The 22,582-nt window shown below is 37.1% G+C and overlaps 1 protein-coding gene across 1 annotated transcript in view; it reads right to left on the bottom strand.

Moving 5' to 3' along the window:
- Positions 1 to 1,334: 1,334 nt before the first annotated feature.
- The window catches only part of gng13b (guanine nucleotide binding protein (G protein), gamma 13b), a 21,663-nt gene continuing 415 nt past the window's right edge, over positions 1,335 to 22,582 (bottom strand). Inside the window, exons 1-3 of the mRNA XM_059348588.1 lie at positions 22,526 to 22,582; positions 6,722 to 6,848; positions 1,335 to 1,841 (exon numbers count right to left, since the gene is read on the bottom strand). The exon at positions 22,526 to 22,582 is cut by the window's right edge and continues 415 nt beyond it. Of these exons, the coding sequence (XP_059204571.1) occupies positions 1,736 to 1,841; positions 6,722 to 6,819 (204 nt within the window). The 5' untranslated portion in view covers positions 6,820 to 6,848; positions 22,526 to 22,582 and the 3' untranslated portion in view covers positions 1,335 to 1,735. The remainder of the gene's footprint in view (positions 1,842 to 6,721; positions 6,849 to 22,525) is intronic.

Here is a 22,582-nt window from a genome sequence, read left to right as displayed (position 1 = left end):
AACTCTGAATTTCTCTGGCACGATTCTAAAGCCGCTATGAATGTTAGCTAATGTTGTGACCACAACTTTGAGTTAGCATTGATATGCTAATGGCTACTCTTGTAGCTGTAACAAGCAGCGCCGCTAGCATCAGTTAGCCGCTAGCATCAGTTAGCCGCTAGCTTTCGCTAATGACCGAATTTCCCAACAAAGAAATAAGAGTTATCAGAACTATTGTCCCTTGTTGTGAACCCCAACTTAAAGATATAAGTAACAACAACTCACCAACTTGTTTTTGAGCAGACAACTGGCTTCCTTTGTTGTGCTAACTTACATTATTGCCCTAAATGTCAATAATTTATATTTCCAAGTTTTACCAACTTAAATCACTGTTTTAGGCCAAAAAATACAAGTTGGCTTTTTTGCAGTGTAGGCCTACAAACTCTTTTGTCTTCAAATCCTTGGAATTATTTTTCGGTCCTTAAAAAATCTGATCTGTACCAGTGGCATCATTTGTTACTTTGTTTGCTAAGTTGTGGTTATCATATTAAAGTGGAATAATTAAAAAACATTTTTTATGTTTAGAATTTGGAAATGCAGCTTAAGAACCTATAACGATTTACAATTTGGAATAATGACATTTATTCATTTTTACCTATTTTTATTCCTTGGCTTTTAACCACGCATGAGACTCTGCTCTTGTTTTTTATGGTGTTTTATGGTTTGCTTTTATTTATTGTTTTTTAAATTGTCTTTTAAAAAAGCAATGAATCTATTTATTTTAGTGTTTATTTCCTGTTTTATTTATTTATTTTATTGTCTCTTGTTCTGGTTGTTTATGTGCAGCACTTTGTTGAGGCTGTGGTTGTTTTAAAGTGCTTTACAAATAAAGTTGAGTTGAGTTGAGTATATAAACTATAAATAATCTTAATTCAATTATAAATCATTATAGGTTCTTGTGAATGGTTTAGTTTTAACCCATTGAAGCCTGGAAAGCGGATACGTCGTTTTGTAGTATTTGTATAAGCTCTCAAATACTTTTTGAATTTCGTTTCTATCTGCAACAGAGGCTGAAAAATCTATTATTTAGTAGAAGCGTTGACACTTCTGTTGAATTTCCAGAAAAACTTCAGGTTTTAGGGGCTGATTTTAAAATCACCCAGAGGTTTTACAGGAAGTTTTAGGCGTCAATGGGTTAATGGGGAATTATCAGTTTCGATGCGGTTATTTTGTCAACAACAGAGGTCGAAGGTCGGCCTGGCAGTGAGATTGTGACTACAGTTTATTACGACTCAAAAATGAAAAGAAAGGAAAAAAGCTATGCTCACAATAAAGAGTAGAGATTGTAAAATAGAAGAGAAAGTGTGTGACTGGCAGCTGCATAAATAAGTCATCATATATCATACAGAGACATGTAATAGGAGTATTGATCATCGTCGTCATATATCAGAGTAATGATGCGTTGCCGTGGCAGCAATAAACTTGCAGTGAATGTGTGGCAGTCTGGGAAAATCCCAATGTTTGGCGTGTGTTAGTGTGTGTCTCTTTCAGTGTGTGTTTCTGTGCCCTTGTCAGAGTGTTTGTGTGTAGTTGTGGGGACATCAGCTGTTGTACATTCACGGTGAGAGGTTAGGAGGTCCTGGCGATGCCTTCACGGGCCGGGACAGGACGGTTGGGGTTCTGGGGACGTTTGTAAGTGAGTGTTGGTTGTTGGTCAGCAGGGTTAAAGTTGTGGCGGGCGGATGGACGGCGTCTTCTAGAGGAGGATGCATTTTCCTTTCTCAACCCACGGGTTGTTCTTCATCAGCTCCGGGTTCAGGAAGGGGTCCTCGGGGACACCGTCCTCTATCCACTTTACCAAACTTTGGGGAGAGACAGAGAGAGACAGGGACATTTTTCAAATTCCAGAGGAAGTGTGTTACCACAATCCATCTCACATCCCTCTTCTTCCTTACAAGGCAAGAAAGAAAGAGAGAGAGGGAGAAGCTGAGCAACCACAAGTAGCTAATTATTACATTTACTTCTGCAACCGGAGCTTTTTATAACTTTTGAATGGCAAAAAAAAGGCCTCATTTTTGGGAAATATGCTTTTTTGGATTGATATTCGTAGTATTTTTTTTTTTTTTTTTTTTTACAGTTTATTAGCTCTGAAACTCTTTGTACGTTTACAGAAATACACTTACAGTGGTGTTATGAGCAATAAGGTACGTAGTGTGTAGAAGTTTTACTTTCACTAGAGCAGTAGTTCTCAACCTTTTTGAGTCGTGACCCCCAATTTAACATGCATGTTGTCTGCGACCCCCACTCACTGAACACAATCTCACACGCACAGTTCAGATCACCCAAAAAAGAAACAAAATGACCAAAAAAAAGGAACAAAATGACCAAAAAAAAGAAACAAAATGACCAAAAAAAAGACACAAAATGACCAAAAAAAAAGACACAAAATGACCACAAAAAAAAAGACACAAAATTACCCCAAAAAAAGACACAAAATTACCAAAAAAACACAAAATGACCACAAAAAGACACAAAATGACTAAAAAAAAGACACAAAATGACCAAAAAAGACAAATTGACCAAAAAAGACACAAAATGACCAAAAAAGACAAATTGACCAAAAAAGACACAAAATGACAAAAAAGGAAACAAAATGACCAAAAAAGACAAATTGACCAAAAAAGACACAAAATGACAAAAAAGGAAACAAAATGACCAAAAAAGACACAAATTGACCACAAAATGATCAAAATGACTTTGGAGAAAAGTTTTAGGTAACACTTTACAATAACCATCATTTATAGATGGTAAATAGAAAATGTATTAATGTTGAATTATAATTTATGTTATTATTATTATTATTATTATTTATTATTTAAATGCCAAATAGATGGTATATTAATTTAAGCTGATAGGTACTTTACCATTAACAAACAATTACATAATAATTTTTAGTTTATTAATAGTTTTGCACTCATTATAACATTTTTAACACCAGTGTTAAGTATGTAAATTAGTTCAAAATGATTCATATACCTTTAAGAAATTGTTTGAAAACATTTAAAGTAAATATGTATAGCAATTTCTATTTCTATCTATCTATCTATCTATCTATCTATCTATCTATCTATCTATCTATCTATCTATCTATCTATCTATCTATCTATCTATCTATCATGTTTCACATAGTCTCACTTTGAATTCAGTTAATTATCCCTAGCTTTACTTGAGAATAACAATGCACTCTTTCCATCACTGCAGCTCCTATTTTTCCAGTATTTTAAAAATATTTTCCTGCAGAGTTTCAAAACACTAACTCTGAGTACTTTTGGACTTTGCATATAAAACAGTCCTTTCTAGCGGTGCTGATGAATCCTCAGACGTGTGAAGTGTTTCTCCTGAGCTTCCTGATTGGCCCTTAATGGAGCGGCTCTGCAGAGAGAGCATGAAGCAGACAAAGAGAGCTGCAGGACTTAATGACGGCTGCAGCGCTGCTTAATGACTCCATGTGACAATAGCCTTCAAGGCAGCAGCATTACTTAATGAAGTCATATCACTTTTTTATTATTGTGATGGAATGAGTAATGCTGTCATATCCAAAGTCATTGTGTTTATTTAATCATTTCACTTACAACAATGAACAGCAGATATTTCTTGCATTATGCAAGTAGCATTTGTATTGGTGTATAATAGAATAACCCACTGAATACTTGGGTTACCGTGGAAACAGCAGTTGCTTAAACAATCTCAACTCCAGGTCCACTTACTCACTTGTTGTGGAGTTTTCAACCAAATCAAACAGCATTTTTTCAGCAGATGGGGTTTGCTCAGCAGTCATGGATCTGTGGAACCTGGTCTCACAGGAATCCGTGAAATAGCCACGGATTCGCTTAACTCAAAATCCGGGAATAGCCACGGAATCACTCAAATTTCCGTGAAACTGACACGGATTTGGCTACAATGCAAGTTAATGACAGTCATATCCCGTGGCTATTCCATGGATATTTGTTCCTATTGGTTTGTTCCAAGTCACGTGACTTTCAAGGTCCCAGCGGTCAGAACAAAAAACATGGCGGACAGTTCTCTCATTTTTAGTGAAAAAAAATCAATATTTTGACTTAGTTTCTGCATAAAAATTGATTTTGATCACATTTCTAGCGAGAAATATATGTTTTATTTTCTAAATCTTCACTCAGTGAATGTACATAATCACTTTGTATGTTGGAATAGCCACGGGATATGACTGGCATTAACTTGCATTGTAGCCAAATCCGTGTCAGTTTCACGGAAATTTGAGTGATTCCGTGGCTATTCCACGGATTTTGAGTTAAGCAAATCCGTGGCTATTTCACGGATTCCTGTGAGACCAGGTTGGATCTGTGATTAGAGGTGGCAACTGCCACACTGGCCACTAACTTTTGAATGGCAAAAAAAAGGCCTCACTTTTGGGAAATATGCTTTTTTTGGATTGATGTTCGTAGTATTTTTTTATTTACAGTTTATTAGCTCTGAAACTCTTTGTACGTTTACAGAAATACACTTACAGTGGTGTTATGAGCAATAAGGTACGTAGTGTGTAGAAGTTTCACTTTCACTAGATGAAGACCTTCTACAGGTTCCCAAGGAGACACAGGCGATTTATTTCATTGTATAGAACTTATTAACCCATAAGAACCCACGGTGATACGGGTGTCACAAACATTTTAAATGTTCTAGTAATGTTCATGTATGTTTTCTCAAGTACACAAGTGTGTTTTTCAGTGTTCTACAGCTACAGTAGCTTGTTGAGAAGCCATCCAATGAGGCAGTGTTATTTATATTTATTTATTATTGATTTAGTATTATTTTGTTACTTAAAAACAAGTCTGAAATGGAAATTGTTGTCTAACTGCACTATTAAAGTCACAATTGTGATATCAAAGTCAAAGTCAAATTTATTTATATAGTGCATTTACAGACGGCTGAGCCGCACCAAAGTGCTTCACATAAAAGTGCAAAAAGTGCAATAAAATACAGAATTGACGAAGGTAAAAAAAATATATGTTATGGAGATGAAAACAAAAAGGCAAATGGTTATTTGTTTTTATTTATTATTGATTTATTATTATTTTGTTACTTAAAAAGAAATCTGAAAAATATTTTGTTGTTAAACAGCACTATTAATGTCATACTTTTGATATATGTTGTGGAGATGCAGAGAAAAAGGAAAATGTGTGTCTCTGTAAGCAGAAAATGTGTCTAGTTAATCAATTTAAAAATAAGAAATATCATAAACATAAATACCATAAACGCCCAATGTAACATATATATGTCACATCACAGATCTTTGACATTTAGGGCTAGTATTTTTTTTTTTTTTAAACATCATAAATGTGTTCTTTGTGGTCCACTTGTTCTGTGGTATATCCCCCATAATGTTCCATTAAGGATGACTGGGTCTGGGTTCTTATGGGTTAATCAGTCTTCCTCTGAAGAATGAGTGAGAGCAGGATATTTCACATCCAACTTGGTGAATAAAGGATTTATTTTGGCCAAACAAGAGTTGGTGAATGTTGTATTTTGTTTCTGTACAGTTTGAATGAGAGGTAATTAAGCTAGTAGCTTAAAGCAGCTATTCTCAACCTTGGGGTCGGGACCCCATTTGGGGTCGCGAGATGATTTCTGGGGGTCGCCAAATCATTTTGGAAGTCAGCTCTGTCTCCACTGTGTTAAAGTGTTCATGTGTTAATGTGTTTTAGTCTTTTTGGTCATTTCATGTCTTTTTTTGGTGATTTCGCATTTTTTTTTGGTCATTTTGTGTCTTTTTGGATCATTTTGTTTCCTATTTTGGTCATTTTGTGTCATTTTGTGTCTTTTCTTAGTCATTTTGTGTCTTTTTTTGTCATTTTGTGTCTTTTTTTGGTCATTTTGTGTCTTTTTTTGGTCATTTTGTGTCTTTTTTTGGTCATTTTGTTTCTTTTTTTTTGACATTTTGTGTCTTTTTTTTAGTCCTTTTGTGTCTTTTTGGTAATTTTGTTTCTTTTTTGGGTCATTTTGTGTCTTTTTTGGTCATTTTGTGTCTCTTTTGGGTGATCTGAACTGTGCGGACAACATGCATGTTAAATTGGGGGTCGCGACTCAAAAAGGTTGAGAACTACTGGCTTAAAGAAGCATGAATGCAGAAGGTGTACAGTTGCATCTTATTTCAAGGTGTAAAAATAATTCATTTCTTGACATTTTGTAAATGTATATTTTGTTTTTTTGGTAATAATACAGCTTCTGTAATGTAGAAAACTTGCTGAGTGAGTCAGGCTAGCTGTTTTCACCAGTTTCATTACTGTACAGACATTAGAGTGGTAGGCTATTCATAGGAATAGGTCTTTATTTGTCATTGTCACATGTACAACGAAATTCAAAGTGCTCTCCAGTAAGTGCAACATTTAAGAGTCTATAAAAATATAAATATAAAAAGAAAAATATGTACAATTCAAAATACCTAGTTTAGACAAACACATAAACACACCCAGACATACATGCATAGTTGCATTCATCTTCTCAACTAATTTTGGACAAACAAAACTTTGCTTAAAATTGCTGTCTCTTACTTCAAATATGAATTGATTTACTTTTAAATCACATTTTTAAAAATATTTTTCAGTGTATTTGACATAACCATGCTATTTTCAGAGCTACTTTTCAGTAGTTTTTTGCTGTTTGAGCTCTGTGCAGGTGCTTGTGGAGCTGTTGTGGACTAACTACTCACTCAGTCACTGTTTTGGAGGACTTCTCTCGTTTGAAGGCCAGCTGGTACTTGAGGCTCTCCACCTCCTTCTTCATCTGGGGCAGGTCCATCTCATCCATCTCTGCAGCTTGGTGTCGGGCTTTTCTACCTGAGCACAGCGGGGAGGCCAGAGGGAGATTTATACAGAGCATAACATTATATAATAAATAGAAGTCAGTCACACTCCATACAACCATGCCCTGCAGCAAGAACACCACCAAGAACATCTGATTTATAAGCTTAGCGATTCCACCTACACTGTAAAAAATGTCTGTAGATTTTACGGTGAAAAACTGCTAAACAGTAAATGAGTTAATTCAGTTTCAGTAACAATGAAACACCATAAATGTATACATCAGCCAAAACTGTATTTTTTACAGTTTTGTTTTTTGAAAAGTATATTACTCCACTGTAAAATACACTGTAATATGTATTTAATGTAATATATATACAAGTCATCACTGTAATTTTTGCATTTCAAATCAAATTATAAATCAAATCAAATAGTCATTATATAGTTCACTATACAACGAAATTGAAAGTGCCACTGCATAAGGTGCATAGTTATGACAATCATAACACAAAACAACATGAGTAAAAACATTTAAAAAATACCGAGCTAAACAAGCACAAAAACAAGAACAAGGACATGTGATGTAATAAATAAGTATAAAAATAAATAAATGGCTATTTAAAATGCTATAATTTATACATGAGGTAAATTGAGTGTTTTGCACATATCAATTGTATTGCACATGTCCGTTTTATTGCACCTTTTAATTAATTTATCCTGTGTAGGTGTTGAGAGTTCTGAGTGTTAAGAGTTTTATCTTTTGTAAAAAAAAATAATAATAAATGCATGCGGCATTTATAAAGTATTGTAGTAGTATAGAGTAAAGTATATTTCTTTTGATGGAAAAACATTTTATTTATACAGTAAAAAATGGAATAAAATGGCAATTTTAAACGTGAAATCAACAGTGTTAATATCATTTTACCGTAATGTTACAAAAAGTTGCACCATATTTATTACGGTAAAGTTCTGGCAACCACAGCTGCTGTTTTTTTCCCGTAGACACAACAGTTTTTTTTTTCAGGAAGGGAGAATGGAGGCTATTAAACATTAGAGTACAAACAAGTGCTGCCAAAACTGTCAGAGCCACTTAACACAACAGGAGACAAGGTGCCTTCTTTTGTGTCCTTGGGGCTGCATGTTTTCCACTTTTGTGGAAAAAAAAGTTCCTCAGCTTTAATGAATATGCCAAATTTAATTACGTTTGCAACCATAATGCCAGCAGTTTATCAATTTGAGGGCAGGTTTCGGTTCATTTCTTCTATATTGCATTGGCTGCAGGCTAGAGTGGAGTTGATATTCAATACCTGATGGGAGGGAAAAGAGAAAATGTTTTGCTTCAATGCCCAAAAAGATGAAAAAGGACATTCTGTACTTGTGCTGCGTCCCATTTCTTCCCATTTGCCCTCAATCCACCTCATCCTTCTGAAATGTAGTAGTGTCCCAACACAAAACTTCACTCTGAGTGATGAGTGCTTTTTTATTTTATTTTATTTGCACAGTTAGAATTACATAAAATGACAAAGATAACATATAATGTAAAGTGCAGGGAGAGGCAGAAAACCCAGATGGGCTTATTTATTTAAAGCCTCCACCTAAAATGTCATAGTTATTAGAAAGTAATAAACTGATAATAGAAAAACATATGTACACTACCGGTCAAAAGTTTTAGAACACACCAACTTTTCCAGAATTTAATTGAAAATTATGCAGTTTAATGTCTCAGTGTACTCTGAAATTAACATTTGCAACATTTAAAAATCTTGATTGAGCATGATAGTGTTTTGAAAGGAAAAATAAGATTCAAAATCACATTTTATGTTGGACTAAATGACAAAAAAAAGACACAAAATGATCCAAAAAAAGACACAAAATGACTAAAAAAAGACACAAAATGACCAAAAAAAGACACAAAATGACAAAAAAAGACACAAAATGACTAAAAAAGACACAAAATGACAAAAAAAAGGCACAAAATGACAAAAAAAAGACACAAAATGACTTACAAAGACATGAAAAGAATTCAAAAATGGACAAAATAGCCCAAGACTCCATAGAGTTAAGTTGTTAACCCATTTCTTGTTCCCTGAAAAAGGTCTACTTGTATAATTCTGAAATGTACATTATTTTTCAGTTTTGGTTAAGCTTTCCTTTTTTTATTTACCTCTGGCAGTTCACCACTTACCTTTGGACCCTTTCAAGCTGTTCATTTGACTTGAACTGCTTGAGTTTCAATAAAAAACTGGAAAAATTGGGGTGTTCTAAAACTTTTGACGGGTAGTGTATAACATCAACAAGTTATAATGACAATAACAAAAACAATTAAAAACAAAAATGAACATGTTAAAAAAGTGTTTTTGTGTGTGAATTAGAATTTTAAAACAGCAGTTAAATGAGCTTTTAGACATCTTTTGAAGCATTTTACAGAGATGGAGTCCTTTGCCAGATGGGAAACGGTATTTATCCATAATTTATTCTCCCTAAGTTGAACAATAAATTGACCTCTGCATGTCAGAAATCGTGGAGGATGAAGATCTAAAGATTGACGCGTTGAATAAGAGTGAATCAGTGAATAAGTGGATAAGATTGTAGAGTAACTCAGCTCATTTTTTAAAATGAAAAAACAAATTTTGTTAAATCCACATATCAAGTCGGCTGAAACATAACACTGTTTCTTGTTGTGATTGAGAGAGTGTGAAAGGGTTTTCCAGGTTCCAGGAATTTTCTTAAGGTTGCACTTACCGGCAAATACTAAACTAAAGTCTGAGCCACTCAGTTAGATAAGTTCTCCCTCTGTACATCCTGTATGAGATTAATGCATCAGTGATATGTACTTTAACAGGTCGTATCCATTTCACTTGCAAAAAGTTAGTAGGATGAGTCACAATCATTTTGGAAGTCAGCTCTGTCTCCACTGTGTTAAAGTGTTCATGTGTTAATGTGTTTTAGTCTTTTTGGTCATTTAATGTCTTTTTTAGTCATTTTGTGTCTTTTTTTTTGGTAATTTTGTCTTTTTTGGTCATTTTTGTGTCTTTTTTGGAAACAAAAAGGAAACAAAATGACCAAAAAAGACACAAAATGACCACAAAATGATCAAAAAAAGACACAAAATGACCAAAAAAGACACAAAATGACCAAAAAAGACACAAAATGACCAAAAAAGACACGAAATGACTAAAAAAACACAAAATGACAAAAAAAAGGACAAAATTACTAAAAGAAGACACAAAATGACCAAAAAAAGGAAACAAAATGACCAAAAAAGACACAAATTGACCACAAAATGATCAAAAAAAAGACACAAAATGACACAAAAAAAGAAACAAAATGACCAAAAAAAGACATTAAATGACCAAAAAGACTAAAACACATGAACACTTTAACACAGTGGAGACAGAGCTGACTTCCAAAATGATTTGGCGACCCCCAGAAATCATCCAATAGGACCCCAATTGGGGTCCCGACCCCAAGGTTGAGAATAGCTGCTTTAAACAATATATTTAGGACTTTACATAACACACCGAGGCACACATACACGCTTTTTTGAAATGTGTTTTGGGCCATGATTGTACATTTTATCTTATATGTTAGGATCAGGAAAACACTTTATCAAATATTTACATATAATTAATGACTGAATTTGTAACTCAGGATAGCCTCCAGCAAAAAAAAAAAAAATCCAAACATGCCAGTGGTCAATATTATCTTACTCTTCCACTACGTCTTTTTCTTTGTCTGTTTCTCTCTCTCTCTCTCTCTCTCTCTCTCTCTCTCTCTCTCTCTCTCTCCACACCCACGCTCTATGTCCACTATACCCTCTCAACAATACTCTTCCCCTTGTGTGTGTGTGTTCTCGTGTTCGTGTACTCTTGAGTGTGTGTGTTCTTGTGTTCGTGTACCCTTGAGTGTGTGTGTTCGGGCCTGTGTGAGTCATTTGAAGATTCGGAGAGCCGAGCGCTTGTCTAGTCTGCACTCAGAATCAATCTCACCGAGGTGCTTCAACACAGAACCAACAATGGTATTTTTAAGGGACATTAAATAATACTTGATATTACGCAATTGTCCTTTATGACAGTTTAGTGAGTGAGGGGGCATTGTGAGGCAGGAAATAGCAGCTTTGAATTCAACACCCACTTCACTGCATGGTCAGGATGCTAATGAACTGCACAAAACATAAGAATATAACAGGGATTTGTTGGAGGCTACTTCTATTTTTACCCAAATGCAGTTAAATTAGAACGGTGGTTGGAAAGGTGAGAAAAATATATAAAAATATGCCTTTATTCTCCATGCATTATGTTCCTATTGTTGCAGGGTTTTTTTTTTCTAATTTGCACTTCTTTGTTCCATATGAAAATAATTAGTACACTGCGAAAAAAGAAAAGTTGGGTGAACTCAAAATTTCAAGGCAACAAACTTCGATAAAATTTTAAGTTGGACAATTAAACTAAATATTTTAAGTTTTGTTTCAACTCTATGTCAGCTAATGTTGCGACCACAATTTTGAGTTAGCATTGATACGCTAATGGGTACTCTTGTAGCTGTAACAAGCAGCGCCGCTAGCATCCGTTAGCCGCTAGCATCAGTTAGCCGCTAGCTTTTGCTAATGGCCGAATTTCACCGCTTTCCCGCATTTCCCAACAAAGAAATAAGAGTTATCAGAACTATTGTCCCTTGTTGTGAACCCCAACTTAAAGATATAAGTAACAACAACTCACCAACTTGTTTTTGAGCAGACAACTGGCTTCCTTTGTTGTGCTAACTTACATTATTGCCCTAAATGTCAATAATTTATATTTCCAAGTTTTACCAACTTAAATCACTGTTTTAGGCCAAAAAATACAAGTTGGCTTTTTTTGCAGTGTACCTGATAAAAAGTCATTCAAGAGAAGAGACAAAAAAGGTTGTGGCTTAAAAAAGGTAACACACATAGACACATAGAGACATTTACAAGGACTTAGTGAGGTTTTTGTGTATCTGTGTGTTCTTGTGTGTGTTTGAGGAAAGCACCAGGTGTAATATTCCATGACAAAGTGTGTGTGTCTTCCCAATATGAGACAGAGATTGAGAGGCAGAGCGCTGGCCGGTTCCTGGCTAAGATCAGGTTTCAGCACCATCCTCCAGAGACGACAGGAGGATTGAATGCTTTCCTCTTTCTTACTCTATCACTCACCATCTCCTTCATCCCTGTTTCTCCCTTTTTTTTCTACTTTCGCTTCTGTTTGTCTGCTCTATCCATCTGTTTCCAAGCCTCCACCTCCTTTCCTGTCTCATTTTCTCGCTTCTGCTCAGCCAGCCAGTGTCTCTGTTTGTCTAATTCATTTTTTCTCTGCTAATTCGTGTCTCATTCTCACCATTTTTTTCACTCTTTCTCTGCCTCAGTCTCTGTTGCTATCTGTCTGATAGAGGGATGCACCAATCTTTAGGCTAGGCTGAGCTAAGGACATTAAGGTGCTGTATGTTTGCAACCGCCTGTGTACACAGCTAAAAACATCTCTGCATAATTGACAGAAAAGGCTCCGAAAACCAACTGCCTGAATATTAATTAAATATTATGTAACACAGCTTTAGCCCCAAGCTTATAGTACATACACATAAGTAGCCACTGGGTGCATATCTATTCTTTAAAGCAGTAGTTCTCAACCTTTTTGAGTCGCGACCCCCAATTTAACATGTATGTTGTCCGCGACCCCCGCTCACTGAACACAATCTCACACGCACAGTTCAGATCAACCTAAAAAGAAACAAAATGACCAAAAAAGACACAAATTGACCACAAAATGATAAAAAAAACAACAACAAAATGACCAAAAAAGACACAAAATGACCAAAAAAGACACAAAATGACCAAAAAAGACACAAAATGACCCAAAAAAAAAAATTACCAAAAAAAGACACAAAATGGTAAAAAAAGACACAAAATGACCAAAAAAAGGAAACAAAATGACCAAAAAAGACACAAATTGACCACAAAATGATCAAAAACAGACACAAAATGACCAAAAAAGACACTGGCATTAACTTGCATTGTAGCGAAATCCGTGTCAGTTTCACGGAAATTTGAGTGATTCCGTGGCTATTCCACGGATTTTGAGTTAAGCAAACCCGTGGCTATTTCACGGATTCCTGTGAGACCCTATTGATATAAAACTACAGCTCCCATGACAAAAATGACAGGCTTGGGCTGTGACCAGGCATATAGGCTAATTAACACCATCATAACTTGGTTCCATCCATAAAACGCTCTCTTCTAATGTCATTTTTTCACCTTCTAGCTATAATCTCTGCTGTCTAGAAACTTGAACAGCATTCAGCCCGAGCTACTTTCAGCTCAATCCCTCAACTTGCTTATGGACTCAATATTGTCCTCCTTTTTCTCCTCTCAGTCATCTATTTACCTACCTGTAGCCATTATATTCTCTCCATCATTTACCTTTTCTATTGTCCTATCTCCCTCTCCTCCTCAAATTACCCTGCCGCACATTTGCTCAATACCCCATCATGCACATATGTCTGTGTTTATCCTCTGCATCTCAGTTACCAGTTAATTAACTCCTGAGCAAACTTTAAGCCTGAGACACCATATAATGTAACCATTTAACTCAGTAGTTCTCAACCTTTTTGAGTCGCAACCCCCAATTTAACATGCATGTTATCCGCGACCCCCGCTCACTGAACACAATCTCACGCGCACAGTTCAGATCAAAAAAGGACTCAAATTGACCACAAAATGATCAAAAAAAGACACAAAATGACCAAAAAATATACAAAATGACATAAAAAACACAAAATGACCAGAGAAAGACACAAAATGACCAAAAAAATACACAAAATGACCAAAAAAGACACAAAATGACTAAAAAAAGACACAAAATGACCAAAAAAAGACACAAAATGACTAAAAAAAGACACAAAATTACCAAAAAAAGGACACAAAATGTCTAAAAAAAGACACAAAATTACCAAAAAGACACAAAATGACTAAAAAAAGACACAAAATGACCAAAAAAGACACAAAATGACCAAAAAAGACACAAAAATGACCAAAAAAGACAAAATTACCACAAAAAAAAAAGACACAAAATGACTAAAAAAGACATTAAATGACCAAAAAGACTAAAACACATTAACACATGAACACTTTAACACAGTGGAGACAGAGCTGACTTCCAAAATGATTTGGCGACCCCCAGAAATCATCTCGGGACCCCAAGGTTGAGAATAGCTGATTTAACTAATAAAATATATAAATCTTTGGAAGAATATTGCCATGTGGTCTTACAATGTGGTGTTTAAATAAAAAATATTAGTCCAGGCAGGTTTCCCCTGAGCTGCATTCTCACTGTCTCCCTTTCATTATGGTCTGATATCTGTTTTCCGTCTGTCTCCTGCTGTCTTCCACAGATGCCTCCTCACTAAGTGCTCCCTGTCCATTTACACAAATTAAACAGTTAATCCCTTGCGCCACACATTATCCATCTCTCTTTTCTGTTTCTCTTTGCTGCCCGGCCAGGATTTGGGTTATAAAACCCCTCAAAAACACCTTGGAGTTTACTATAACACCCCTATATATATATCGGTGACAACTTCATTGTGATCCCTCGATAAAACTACTATAAACCGATCTCATGAAGCCTCGTCTGCTTATTGTCACATGGATGACATTGGCTTCCTCAAAGATTCTTTCACTGAACTGAAAAGGATAAACAAGTCTTTGTGGAAGTCTTTTTTCTACCATCTGCCATCAGGAGAAACTCTAAAAGCTTTGCTTCTTGTTCACACAGGATGTTGTAAGGATGTGTATGGCTCTATCCTGCTGGCTTCTCACTTCCATGTCAACACTGCAAAAAAAGCCAACTTGTATTTTTTGGCCTAAAACAGTGATTTAAGTTGGCAAAACTTGGAAATATATGCTCAAAAACAAGTTGGTGAGTTGTTGTTACTTATATCTTTAAGTTGGGGTTCACAACAAGGGACAATAGTTCTGATAACTCTTATTTCTTTGTTGTGAAATGCGGGAAAGCGGTGAAATTCATTAGCGAAAGCTAGCGGCTAACTGATGCTAGCGGCTAACTGATGCCAGCGGCTAACTGATGCTAGCGCCGCTGCTTGTTACAGCTACAAGAGTAGCCATTAGCGTATCAATGCTAACTCAAAATTGTGGATGAAATGCGGGAAAGCGGTGAAATTCGGTCATTAGCGAAAGCTAGCAGCTAACTGATGCTAGCGGCTAACTGATGCTAGCGGCGCTGCTTGTTACAGCTACAAGAGTTAGCCATTAGCGTATCAATGCTAACTCAAAATTGTGGTCGCAACATTAGCTGACATTTCATAGCGGCGTTACAATCGTGCCAATTCAGCACATTGAAGAAGTTAGCAGAAGTAAGGATTAAAAGTTATTACATTGTAAAATTATAAGTTAGTACAACTTACAGTTGAGTTGACAAAAATCTGAATTTAGAGTTGAGCAAACTCAAAAAACAAAACTTAAAATATTTAGTTTAATTGTCCAACTTAAAATTTTATCGAAGTTTGTTGCCTTGAAATTTTGAGTTCACCCAACTTTTCTTTTTTTGCAGTGAATGTATTCTCTCGCTGTTCTTGTTCACTGTTTGTAGCTATATCTACAAAAAGCATGCACTCTAATTCAAGAGGTGTAGCTTATAACGCCCCATATTGATCATTGTAGTTAAACAGCAACCTCTAGTGGCCATTGTAAGTATTACGGGAAGGGAGGAAAGGAGGAAGTGAAGTGACGCAATATAAAGAATGCGAAAGTCTGTTTCGGGACAGTGGAAAGAAATAAGCTTTAAAAAATATGTATGAAATAAATAAATAAATGAATAAAGTGTAACCTGATTATGGTGCTATATGAGAACTCAATGAATCACCAAAGTCCATAGGTTACATCTTCAGGGGACCATGGATGTCTGTGCAAAAGTTCATGGTGATCCATCCAAAGTTGTTGAGATATTTCAGTCTGGCCCAAAGTGGTGGACTGTCTAAATGACAAACGGACTGTCGACATTTCTATCCCTAGAGTCACAGTGCTAGTATGGCAAAAAAAGATTGAATGTTCTTTGTCTGCTGCACTGGATCACAGTGTACTCTGAACACGATGTATTGTCCTCCAACGTGCTGCAAATCACAGTGGAAATAAACTTCTAGTCAATTTATACCTAATCTGTGTACTGTCTGAACAAGGCTGCTTGTCTGCCTTTTCACTTGAACAGCAGTGTGCTTAGCATAAAATGTGCCTTATGAAACACAGTGCAAGGATAGATAGATAGATAGATAGATAGATAGATAGATAGATAGAGTCTAGACGGAATTGTCCAAAAAGTGAAAGTGAGGAGCATTTATGGGTACAAGTCAGGAACCGGCCTACTTTACTTATCTAAAGGGTGCCGCATCCTAAAAAAATGGTTCCCAAGCGAAATTTTGAGTTGTTGACTCTCATTTGCATATCAAAATGGCGGCCAAATTGCCCATCTTGCTCAGTCGTTGGACCATTTTCCAAGTTTCTGGATCTATAGTCTGGGGTCAGAGCAAGAATATAGTGGGGGCTCAGTGTCTTTTTTTATGTATATATATATATATATATATATATATATATATATATATATATATATATATATATATATATATATATATATATATATATATATATATATATATATCCAATGACTGTGCAAGATGGGCAATTTGGTGGCCATTTGATATACAAATTAGAAGGTCAAAAACTCAAAATTTCGCTTGGGAACCATTTTTTTTGGACTCAGCACCCTTGAGATCTGTAAGGTAGGCCGGTTCCTGACTTGTACCCATAAATGCTCCTCACTTCTTATAGAAGGCCTTTTTTCTGAAATCTGTCTAGACTAATAGATAGATAGATAGATAGATAGATAGATAGATAGATAGATAGATAGATAGATAGATAGATAGATAGATAGATAGATAGATCTCACCAGTCCGCCTCACAGCCTCTAGTCATGTTTTTCAGAGCTCTTGCAAACTCTTGTAGATTGTAAATTATGTTAAGAATCAATTTATTAGCCTATGAATTCGCTAGCTTATCAAAACCTCTGGTTAGCTTGTTGGAGACCATCTGAAGCGTAACTATGGTGACGTTTAGGTAATCAGAAATGTGTGTTTGCCACAGATATTGTCTGCAATGATCTAACATCCAATGCAAAATCCCATAGGTGAATTCTCAACAGACCCCATAGTGATGCTACTTCCAGGTAAGACTACAAAAATATGTAATTTTGTTTGCTTTCTATTGGATCGAATACATACAATTCTGAAAGCGAACCCTATAGAATGTAATTATGCTATAGTAGAACCTAAAAATTAGCATAATACATCCCCTTTATCCATTTGTTGCATTAAAAATCAGAGGTAACTAATACAATCCAATGCAGATCTTATTTATTCCAAGCACTTCAGTATCAGTGTAATAAATGTTGGAGAGTGTGTGGTCTTTAGTTGAGGTTTGGGTGTGTATGCAATGGTTACTGCAGCGGATATGTAACTGCAAGTCTAAGCTGGGACACTCAGTTTATAGTCAGGAACTATGGTAAATGAAGAACTAGTTAATTACATTTGCTTTATTTAAAACTATTATTTCAGATTGTATCTGCTTGAGTGCAAAATTCAGCAAAATCAAGCATATCCAGCACGTTTTGTCAAACGTAATTAACCCTCTATGGTACGCATTATGATGCCAGTTAGGGAAAAAAATGTTTTGAGTGTTTTTTTTGTCTTAAAATAGACTAAATAAACATAGTCTGAAGAAATTTTATAATTTTTATTTATTTATTTATTTAAGTTTTTGGAGTTTGTTGCCCGTAGGCAACATTGTACCATAACGGTGCACAAGTAAAACATTTTTTTAACATAATTTATTTAATAAACATGTGTAAAAGAGTCAGTAGCTTCAACAGGGTACAATACCATTGAACCAACGACCCATTAAAATGAATGTCTTAAAGAGTCTAAGTGTATGAAACATCAAAAATGAAGATTTACTCACTTATAAATAGGAATATATTTTTTCCAGATGGAAAGGGGCCAAAAAATGACGTTTTGAATGATTTTTTGTGGCGCAAAATGGCAAAGTTATTTCCTTTGGAAAAGTCTGCAAAATAGGATTTCAATATGGCCTCCTGGAGGTCATGTGACAAATTAAATAATTGCTATTGGTTCCCTATACTCTTCCCTCTTTTTTAAAGTATTGAATCACTCAAAAAGATACATTGTAGAAATTTGACAGGCCAAAAATGGGTATGTTGTCTGAGGGCAACACCGTACCATAGAGGGTTAATAACTTACTGAGCCTCAGAAATGTGTTTGTTATTTTCTTGACTCTCAGAGCCAGAATAATGGGTCGCTGCAGCAGTTAGGGGTTTATTGCCTTGCTCAAGGGCACCTCTGCAGTGCCCAGGAGGTGAACTGGCACTTTTCCAGCTACATATGCACACAAGACCCGTCTACTGAGCTACTGCCGCCCCAGTTTGTGTACTGCTTTTACAAAAACATGTTTGGGTGGGTGTGTGTTGGGGGACTGTTGGATGGTATGTAGGTTGCATGACGATTTGGGTCAAAAGCATCCAGAGATTAACCTCTAACCCCCGTCTCCTCCACTGTCTTTCCCAGCCTCAGATAATAAAATAATAATACATTTTATTTGTAATGCACTTTACATTCCAGGAAATCTCAAAGTGCTACAGGTTAAAAGCATAACATTCTAATTATAAAAAGGATAAAAAAAGAAAAACAGAAAACATACATACATAATCTAAAAACCATCTAGATGGGAGGAACCAAAGGTTTTGCTAAAAAGGAATGTTTTTAGTCCTTTTTTAAAAGTCTCTATGGACTGTGGTGATATACTGTATGTGTGTGTACAGTGGAGCAGGTGGCACTTTGTGGTGAGCTGCTACTAATGCTTAATGTGTTGAATGGCTCTGTCTGACTGGATGATCTATGATGATGGCGGAGATAGCAGCTTGAAGGGGAAACCAAAGGTGAAAGGGACATTTTAAAAAGTGTGAGTGAGTGGAAGAGGTAAAGACAGAAAGAAGAGGATGAGACAAGGAAGCAGAGATGCAAGGCAAAGAGCCCGATGAAGGGAAACAGAGTGAGAGTGCCTCTATAGTTACTGCATTGTAAATAGAGACTAAAAATAGAAAGGAACAGGCAGCGCTCCTCTGACCAGCTGAGAGTGGAGACTAAGAAAGAAGGAAGAGGCTCCTTGCTGTTAAAGTGAGAAGGAGATGCTGCTGAGGATAATAAATGCCAGACGCTGACAGACAATATTTGAGCTTTTACAACCAGACGATCCGTTTGGCACTTCAATGAGCTGTGAGGCGACAGGGACCAGTCCAGCTGATATCGCACCAGCACAGCCCACATGCCGACATGGGGAAATGTCCAGTCGATTGGATGTGATCAATAAAGCCTGGACTGGAATGGATGGGAGGGTCAGCTGTTATGTATCTACCCCTCTGTTACAAAATTGGAAGGAGCCCAATCAGAGTACAAACTGTGGTGGGCGTGGCACTGCCCATCATATAGTTATATATAGTATAGCTATATATATATATATAGTTGTATAGTTGGCTTATTAGTATCATGGATGGTAATTGGACAGGTCAGCCATGAACAGGCCCAAGGGCCCCTGGCTTCTGTATTGACATAAATGTTGACATGACCTGTTGGAAAGTCAATGAAATGATTATAAAGAGGTGCAAAATGACTACACCAACACAAAGTGACCACAGAACGAGTACAAAGAGACACAAATTGACTACAAAGATGCAAAACAGCCACCAAGAGACACAACAAGAGGCGCGATTCCATTAGGTTTCCCTCTAGTGAGCTGCTATGGGTGTGGCTCTGGAGAGAGGCTCCGCCCAACTTCACCAGTTAGCTGCTCAGGTAGGCCGCTACTGAGCTGCTACCAACTAGACCAGTGGTTCCCAACCTTTTTCTTGAGGGACCCACATTTTTACCATTGTAAACTTTGGCGACCCCCCCATTGTCCATTGCTTCTATGGAACCGAACTCAATGTAACTTTCATGGTACCCTCTCTTCTTCTTTTTGAGATATTCAGCATTTTCGTCTCCCTGACGCTTCGCCATTTTTCCATTAGCTCTGTGTTACCACTAGGTGAGGTTACCGCTAGGTGAGATTACCATTAGGTGAGGTTACCACTAGGTGAGGTTTTCGCTAGGTGAGGTTATCACTAGGTGAGGTTATCGCTAGGTGAGGTTATCGCTAGGTGAGGTTACCGCTAGGTGAGGTTACCACTAGGTGAGGTTACCGTTAGTTGAGGTTACCGCTAGTTGAGGTTACCACTAGGTGAAGTTACCGTTAGTTGAGGTTACCGCTAGGTGAGGTTACCACTCGGTGAGGTTACCGTTAGTTTAGGTTACCGCTAGTTGAGGTTACCACTAGGTGAAGTTACCGTTAGTTGAGGTTACCGCTAGGTGAGGTTACCACTAGGTGAGGTTACCGTTAGTTGAGGTTACCGCTAGTTGAGGTTACCACTAGGTGAGGTTACCGTTAGTTGAGGTTACCGCTAGGTGAGGTTACCACTCGGTGAGGTTACCGCTAGGTGAGGTTACCGTTAGTTGAGGTTACCGCTAGTTGAGGTTACCATTAGGTGAGGTTACCGCTAGGTGAGGTTACCGTTAGTTGAGGTTACCGCTAGGTGAGGTTACCGCTAGGTGAGGTTACCGCTAGGTGAGGTTACCGCTAGTTGAGGTTACCGCTAGGTAAGGATACCATTAGGTGAGGTTGCCGCTAGGTGAGGTTACCATTAGGTGAGGTAACCGCTAGGTGAGGTTACCATTAGGTGAGGTTACCGCTAAGTGAGGTTACCGCTAGGTGAGGTCACCGCTAGGTGAGGTTACCATTAGGAGAGGTTGCCGCTAAGTGAGGTTACCGCTAGGTGAGGTTACCGCTAGGTGAGGTTACCTGTGTATACTGCAGGAGGGATGTTACACATGTCCTTATTCTTGCGATATAGCCTTTATTTTTAAACTTTTCTATAGTGATTTTTCTATTTAAATAAATTAATAAACATTAAATGTAGCCCTTATTTAGTTGTTTTTGTCCCCCTAATGAATCAAATGTTGACTCATCTATATTTAACCCATTAGATTTATTACATCCCTTGAAATCAAGAGGGCTTCGCGACCCCCCGTGGATCTTTGGCGCCCCCCTGGGGGGGTCGGGACCCCCCTGTTGGAAATCACTGAACTAGACGATGCTGAGTAGATATGGTTAAGGCGGGATATGACGTGAGTCAACAGCGCCATTTTTAATAGAGAAACCAAAGAAGAGAAGACAATGTTGATGTCTTGACTGTTTAGATTTGCCGCGTCGGTCTGTTGTCAGCGTCAAAATTGTCGCTGAATAATCACGCAAGTGTTGCAGAACTATTTACGTCATATTCTCATATTCAACTCCGTTGGTTAGCCGCTACAATAGTACCTGTATGGGAACAGAGGCCGAGGGGAACTAACTAGTGGGCACGGCCAAAACACTCGCTTTCCAAAAAGTACTCAAAAAGTATGCAGTGGAAACAAGCCTAAGGCTACAAAGAGAAAAACCAAAATGAAAAGCAAAACAACCACAAGGATAAAAATGACTTACAAAACATCTACAGTGAGATTCAAAATGACTATAAAGAGATAAAAACGACTGCAAGGAGACACAAAATGACAAAAAAAAATGCAAAGCGACTACAAAGAGACAGAAAAAGGATACAAAAACACATAAAACGACTACAAAGAGATGCAAAATGACTACACGGATATGCAGTAAAACAATACAAAAAGACGCAAAATTACTAAAAAAGAGACGCAAACGACTACAGAGTGATGCAAAAAACAACAAACAACTTCAAACAACACAGCCATTTTGTGTTCTGCATCTCCTTCAGTCTGGATCTCCAGAGGGGAGGTGTCAAGGTGCTTGTTGCCTCACAATCTCTCTAGCATCACAAATAGCAGCATTTTATGGATATTATTTCGTATTAGAATATTATGGAGTTTTTTATCTTTGGCATCCATTCGTATTACACTGAATGAGCCTTTAGAGCTTTAAATGTAAGTCTTAACAAATCTTTGAGACTGTGCCCTGGGCTTGGCCCCCTTATTCAGAAGTTTCTAGAGCCGCCCCTGCTCAGAGCTAGAAGTATTAGTAAAACATCTTTGCATCCTTAAAAAAGGGTCAGGTGAGGACAGGGATGAGGAGATAAAAAAGGAAAAAACAGAAGGATAGAGGAGGAGGAAGTGCAGAGGAGAAATGTAAGTTTTATGTAATATTCGTGGGTTCCATATGGCCCAGTACTGAGGTGTGTGTGTGTGTGTGTGTGTGTGTGTGTGTGTGTGTGTGTGTGTGTGTGTGTGCGCGCGCGCGCGCGTGTGTGTTGGGAGGCTGGAGGCGGACAGCACAAAGTGTGAAATTGTCCACTCAGATTGTTGCACTTTGTGAAGTACACTTAAAATAAAGAGGTGATCCTGCAGGTATAGATTACATTTTCCTTTTCCTTTTTGCATCTGATTTATTGAAGTAATTCTCGAAAAGAAACACATTTTTATGCGAAATGAATATTGCTGCAGAAAGGCCTGTTGGCACAACACGCAATGCATGACTATAATTGTATAATGTGACTAACAGAGACAGTCGCATCTCTTACCTCACTGATGCGCCGGTGGAGGCTGTTGCTCTTTCCAAGTCTGACCGGTGCAGTTGA

Source organism: Centropristis striata, chromosome 13 (assembly GCF_030273125.1).
Source record: "Centropristis striata isolate RG_2023a ecotype Rhode Island chromosome 13, C.striata_1.0, whole genome shotgun sequence".
In the NCBI taxonomy this organism is placed as follows: Eukaryota; Metazoa; Chordata; class Actinopteri; order Perciformes; family Serranidae; genus Centropristis; species Centropristis striata.
Note: the sequence above shows the minus strand (reverse complement) of the source record. Positions and strands in the feature narration are given on the sequence as shown.